Source organism: Zingiber officinale, chromosome 10A (genome assembly GCF_018446385.1).
Source record: "Zingiber officinale cultivar Zhangliang chromosome 10A, Zo_v1.1, whole genome shotgun sequence".
NCBI classification, from domain to species: Eukaryota; Viridiplantae; Streptophyta; class Magnoliopsida; order Zingiberales; family Zingiberaceae; genus Zingiber; species Zingiber officinale.
Window position 1 is genome coordinate 48238195 of NC_056004.1, and position 6924 is coordinate 48245118.

General features: G+C 37.8%; 1 protein-coding gene across 10 annotated transcripts; it reads left to right on the plus strand.

Moving 5' to 3' along the window:
• Positions 1-2702: 2702 nt before the first annotated feature.
• Positions 2703-6069, plus strand: LOC122028023. Of its 10 annotated transcripts, none has more exons than XR_006124600.1 (5): positions 2704-2993; positions 3074-3774; positions 3853-3968; positions 5358-5487; positions 5714-6069. XR_006124600.1 is itself a non-coding variant. In XM_042587045.1 (4 exons), the coding sequence occupies exons 1-3, from the start codon at positions 2903-2905 to the stop codon at positions 3940-3942; spliced, it is 882 nt and encodes a 293-aa protein (XP_042442979.1). In that variant the 5' UTR covers positions 2703-2902; the 3' UTR covers positions 3943-3968; positions 5714-6069. The 10 variants fall into 10 exon arrangements, 8 of the variants coding, with proteins under 8 accessions (XP_042442979.1, XP_042442980.1, XP_042442981.1 ...); XR_006124601.1 differs by having other exon boundaries at positions 5717-6069; XM_042587045.1 differs by lacking the exon at positions 5358-5487 and having other exon boundaries at positions 2703-2993.
• The last annotated feature ends 855 nt before the right edge of the window (positions 6070-6924 follow it).

Consider the following 6924-nt stretch of genomic DNA (forward strand, 5'->3'; position numbering starts at 1 on the left):
ACTAAGTAGAGGTTGAGGTTTGGTTTCAATATTGAATTTTTGAACCTCAAAACTTCTAAATTTGGGTTTCCTATATGTTTAGGGATTCCAAGTCATTGTTGGTGCAATGACAAAAATTACGTGCATGTCTTTAGGGGGAGTTACTCTTTAAGGACATAAAAATCTATTTTTCATACACCTTGGAAGGTGGTTAACCTTCCTTAGCATAAATGCTTAAGGGTGAACATTAAAAGATAATGAAGGGTATGAGACTTTCATTATCGTGTTGAACACAATGAGTGAAGTTGTGAACAATGGTGAGTGACTCTTCAGGGAGAGAATTTTTGATGTGTGCCAATAGGGGGAGAATGTGTGGTTAAGTTAGGCCTTTATTACCTAAAGAGGGAGTTTATCCTCTAGGAAAGGGAGAGAATGAAGGAAACCCTCATTCATACATTGGCATGAAGGAAGTTGAGGGTATGAGATTAGCCTAACTTAAAGGTATTGTCAAATATCAAAAAGGGGGAGATTGTTGGTGCAATATCCCTAGGTCAAGGTTGACCTGGTTGACTAAGCTTGAGTTGGCTCAAGCTTGAGTCTCTATATTTGAGTTTTGATGTTTAACAATATAGATAATATACGTGGAGATTACAGGTGTAACCATCTGATTGGGGAGATTGCTGGAGCAATTCCCCTCTGGTTAGGGTTTGACCAGTCTGAGTTTGAAGAAGAGTCAAGTAGGTCAAGATTGACCGGATACTTGACTGGGAAGTCCTAGTGAGTGAAGCTAGGCAGAAAGAAAAATCTTGGTGAGTGAAGCCAGGTGAAAGACCTAGTGAGTGAAGCTAGGCAGTTGGAACATCTTGGTGAGTGAAGCCAGGTGAAAATTCTAGTGGTTGAAGCTAGGTGAAAGTCCTAGTGAGTGTAGCCAGACAGATAGGAAGTCCTAGTGAGTGAAGCTAGGCAGATTGAAAGACCTGGTGAGTGAAGCCAGGCATGTGGAAATCTAGGTGGGTCAAGGTTGATTAGACACCTGGTGTTTGGAAGTCCAAGTAGGTAAAAGGATTGATCGGATACTTGGCAAGAGGAAATCCAGATGGGTCAAGGATGACCGGACATCTGGTGGAAGGAAGTTCAAGTGGGTCATGGAGGACCGGATACTTGGCATGAGATGGTAAGTCCAAGTGGGTCAAGGTTGACCGGACACTTGGCGCGAGGAGAAAATGTCTAGATGAGTCAAAAGTTGACCGAACTCTTAGCGGTCATAAGTCCAATAGGGAGTTGGCATGGAACTAGGAAGTTCGAACGTAGTAAACTTCCGAATGCCATAACTTTTGACTCGGATATCGGAATGAGGTGATCTCGGATGCGAAACGAAGCTAATTTCAAACTCTACACAGTTTTTTCAATCGATTGGCCAATCGATTGAGGGGGGGGGGGGGGGTTCAATCGATTGGTTGATGCGATTTCACGCAGAAAATGTCTATATCGATTGGGTAATCGATCAAAACTTCCCAATCGATTGGGAGAGTTTCTGAGCGAATAGTAAGCTTCTGAATCGATCAGTTGATCAATTGAAACCTCCAATCGATCGACCGATCTATTGGAGCGCTGGAAATCACTCGAGAAGCCTTGAATCGATCAGGTAATCGATTCAGGGCGATTCCATAGAGCGCAGAGGCTCTCTGGATCGATCGGCCGATCGATCCAAAGCCTCCCCCATCGATTGGGAGCAATCCAATCGATTTAGATTCTACCGTTGGCGCAGATAAAGCCGTTGGCGAGCGTGTCTTCGGTACTTCTGCCATCTCTTCTCTACAGCGATTGCACAGTTTCTCTACAGAGCTCTCACCGCCAGATCTTGAAGGTTATTGGAGGCATTTCCAAGTCAAGAGACGGATTTACAGCAAGAAGAAGAAGTTAGGGTTAGGGTTTTCATTGCATATCTTATAAGATATTTCTTGTATTTGTCTTCCCTTGCTTTCTTCTTGTATTGAGAGTATTGTAAGGCTTTTCCGCCTTTGGTAGTTACCGTAAAGGAGTAATTTTATAGTGGAGGGTGCGTGAGTGTGTGGATCCTTGGATTAGTCACCTCTTCTTGAGGTGGATACCAAGTAAATCTCTTGTGTCAGCATTGTAGTTGTTGTTTCTTGTATTTTCCGCTGTACATCATCGAAGAAACAAAGCAACGAAGAACACAAGATCGTGAAGAGCTATTCACCACCTCCTCTAGCTACATTTTGGTCCCAATAGTTTGTAGGGAAATCGAGCTAGTAACGCCACGTCTACGCGTCGCTCACGGTCACGCACAAAGCGTCGCCTAGTATATCAAATATATATAAATGGTTCTAATTAATGGTAAAACTTGAACACCTCAATTGTATATACAAAAAGGGCCATTTTAAAATAAAAAATTATTTTAATAGTTGTTAAAAGAGATGTTCATGGATAGAAAGGATGCTTCATGAACTTCTGCCTTATAATTTTATACAATTTTAGTTCGACTCCACTCGAATGTCATTTATGCAGATTAAACCCCCAGTTAGACTGATTCGTATAGTCTCATTTTAGTACCTGAAATTTATTGTAATACATCATTTTAGCTCAAAATATGATGTACAGAGTAAAATGTTGCAAAGTCAGACGTTTTAGTGAAATAAAGGAGTTAAATCAAGTTCCTATAAACTTTTGTCGTCTTCTTCTTATTTCGTGTGGTTGCAGATTAGGAACAAAAACGGTGGCAGCAGGACAGGAATCTCGAGTTGGGCCGCCCCTCATCCTTTCAATCGACTCTACCTCGATTTCATTTCCCTCCCGCCCATCCCTCTCTCCAAAACCATCCTCCTTCTCCTCCTCCTCCTAGATTCTATCCTCCTCCTTCTAGATTCTATCTGTTTTATATCGATTGCTTGATCCAATCACCATGCCGTCGGGTCCTAGGAAGCGAAGAGCCGCCAGGCGCAAGGAGAAGATGCAGAGTGTGGTTACCCTCCTCCCTTCCGATGGTCCTATAGGTATTTTCTTTTCTCTTCCCCTTTGTTTTTCTTTTCCGTTGTTTTCTTCATTTTGTGGCTTCCGGTCACGGTTTCTTCAGATGCCGGGCAACAAGAGGATCTGATTCCGCACGAGAGCACAGAGAGCGACTGCCAGTCCCCACCATATTCCTCTGCCCCGTCTTCTCCATATGTCGAGAGCCGACCCTCACGATCCTCAAACGAGTGGTTTGGATCTGATGCTGTCGATAATGTGTTGGAGAGTTCGACGAATAACCTAAAAGAAGCGGGCTTCATGCAGGAAGATGAGCAGGAGGTTGCTTTGGCCGCAAAGGAAGTATCTTTATTGCCTACAGTTACATCGGATGCTATATCAGAATTATTTGCCCAATCTGAGAAGGATGATAGGAATTCTGTTGAGCAATCATCTGTTTGTGTCGAAAAGATTATTTCTGTGCAAGAGGAGAGAAACCAAATGACCGAGGTTGTTATTGCAGTAAAGGAAGTAGCTTTATTGTCCTCAGATGCACCGGAAGCTAAATCAGATGAATTTACCGAATCCAAGAATGAAGTTAAGCAACCCTCTGAAGAATCAATTATTTCCATCCAAGAGATTACTACTTTGCCCGAGGAGAATAGCCAAATCACTGAGGTTGCTACCAATGTTCATGAGAAGACCTCAGGTGATCAGGGATTAAAAGGTGCACACGTCCGTGATGTTAATGGAGTCCTCAAACAAGATGGTGAGATTCGTGAAGCTTGTCAAGTTGCTGGAGGAGGCAAGGCATTACCGGCAACTGAGGTTCTAAAATTGAACTCTTGTGGCTACCCTCTTGACTTGAATTAATGTACTAATTAGGTAATATATGGAGTTATGCAGGTCTTACCCCATGTTCCACTGGTGGTGAACCATACAAAGTGGTGGAATTGTTGTGGACTGCTTGATTGTATCATGGGCCACGATAGATAATTCTAGGTATTTTAGTAACCTCAGAAGTAAGTGCTTGTTAATTTTTGTCTTTTGCTTTGGTTAACTATTTCACAGCCTATAAGAAGGCTTTTAAACCTAATTGATTTGTTAACTAATGGATATTCATCTCTATATTGGTAATTTAGATGCTTTTCAATTTATCAAGAGTGCTGATTACGTTAGTACACTTTGGGCTATAGTAATTGAATAGTATTAGAGTATTAGAAAAGACAATGCACAATAATTGAATAGTAATTCAAAATGATTACCTTCTAGAATCCATGAAACATTTTAATTAGCAGTTCAAGATTACATGTCTTAATTAAGCATGGTAGAAAACAATATTGTTGGGCATTTGCTAGAAGCCAAAAGATAGCATGACAGCGGTATGAAGGGTATCAGGAAAATCTGAGGAAGGGCTGCACTAAAACTTAATGAAGACTTTGTTGCGCAATACAATCAGGAATGTTGGTTGGTTCCATAACTACAAAGAATGAGTGTTAGCTTCATAAATGGTACAAACTATCATTTTAAGTTTTAAAAACATTTCATGTACCTTTTGAGAGTTCCTATTGCACTGATAGATTATTTATTTATATTTGGCAAGTATATCAATTAATATTAGTGGTTTCAACTTTTGACAAATTTTGTCCTTTTGAGATACTCCTGAAAATAATATTAAGAGCTTTAGTTCTTCAGCTCTAATGCCTGCTCCTCTGTTCCTTTCTTTTTATCAACATTCAGATTTGTTTTCTGGTTTCTTATGAGTCAATATTTTAAGCCACTAAGTTTTGATTATTGTATGAAAAAATTCACAGTGCCTCTTTCATTCACCTGAATTTTTGAAATGCTTTAAAATGCCAATTTGTTTTACCAGACTCTCAAGATTCCTTTGTCTGGGCCTCATGTCAAATTTATTAGGTTAAAAATCAATTTCATATGTTGTCGACACCATGTTCAAAGAAGATTGAGCACGGGGATAAATTGAAATGAAAATTGATAGAGCTGAAAAAAGTGATGTATTGTAATATATTCTTTTGCTCTCCATGTCCAAATTGTTTGCATTATAACGTTTTATCATAGTTGACCTAACTGAGTCTATAAGAAAAGACAAATCCAACAAAAGATTAGTAGTTAAAAGACAGCACATTTTCATTTTGAAATATCTTGATACATTTTCTAAATGCAGGTTATGAGATAAGAACAAAGCTCACTAAGTAGTTTTTTATGAGGACTAATTTGTTTCTTGTAGTCTTTGCTGTGGTTCTTCACCTGGAATAACTATTTATTAGTGTGCGTTAAAATCCTTCTTGATATCCTAATGATGTTTTCTAAAGTCAGTTTTTCTTTATTTATGTATATATGGCTTAGGTAAGTTCCCTTTGTCTTATATGTCTCATGTTGTAATAGTGCAGGTACAAACAGTTTTTCTTCAATGAAGGTTACCCTAATAAAGCTTCTCAAAAAATCATGATCGTCATCTCGAGTCTTTTAACTTTAGATGTCCACGAGTAATAATTTTGCTGCTGCACTATAAGCTGATTAGTAAGCATTGTTAAATGCCTCATCTTGGTTCTTAGAAAAGTTGTTTGTTCAACTTTTTGATGTACCCTTTGCTCTAATAGACTCTGATGTTATAAAGATAAGTTTTGCATTATTTAGCTTTGCCCATAACGTTATCTTTACTGGTACATTCAGCAACTGCAATAATGTTATCTTTTCTGATGAGTTTCAGTTGCATCAGTAATGTTATCTTTTCTGATACCTTCAGCAGGTCGGTTAGTGTTGCCTGTGCCACATTCAGTCGTAGCTGCAATCAGAATTTGCACATGTTGATGTGAAAAAGAGTCCTAGTGAACATGGAGAGTTCTGTTGATATCTGGTATTACTAGACATTTTAAACTTGAGATTCACATGAAGACAAATCATACCATCTCACCAGCTTCATGAGCGATTCCGTTAAGTCACAGGAAGTGTAGATCTGCTTTCAATGGTAGAGATTGTCAATAAGCAAGATCGGATAATTAGAAAGTTCTTGGAGATTCAATGATTCCTAAGATTATAGTTATAATTACTTTTATCTTGCATCGACTACAATCAAAATAAAGCTAGATGTTATTGCTAAAATGCTGGATGGTACAAAATGGGTTGGGATGGGTTTGGCAAGATATGGGTCCACTTTGCTTGGCTATGTTCCAAACGTCAAAGATATTTTATTTTAGCTTTCTTTTATAATTTTTAATATGATTTGTGTTAATGGTAATAATTGAGACTCTTAATTTATATGGTAAACATTCAAGAGCCTAACAGATGTGTAGTGCATTAGGAGCCTAAGAGAGATCAAGGGACATGTAGAGTAGAGAATAGCTTCTTAAAGGAGTATTTTGTTGTTTTTTGGCATTCGACTAACTAAATGTTTTTGTTTGGTGATGACTGAGGCCACAAATTTCTCAATTATGGAGAGTTTTGGTGCCTAAGAGATGCATCACGGTGTGTTTATAGGCGGTTGGGGATCATAAACCTGTAGAGAAGAGCATTTTTTTCTTGTTGAGAGTTCTTAAATATTTGGGAAGTATTACTTGCAAATTTTTCTAAACTTTTTCTCCATTGGTATTGACAGATGAGTCTAAAGAGGAATGAGATAACTTTGTATAATATGTAGGGGTATAAATGAATCAAGTCGTTCGTAAGATATTTGAAGTTCGATTTGATAAAAAACCTGTTTAAGGTTGTTTAGTGATAAACAAATCAAATTCAAGTTTTATAATACTCCGTTCGTTAACTCGTGAACATATTTATTAGTAAGCTCATGAATTAATTTTTAAATAAAAAATAATAATTTTGATATTGAATTTATAGATTTTACATTCAACTTATGAAAAATATAGATAAATTTATTAAATTTATTTATTAAAATAAAATTATAAATTTTAATAAGAATATTATAATTTTCTCTAAATATATAATTTAATTTATAATGAA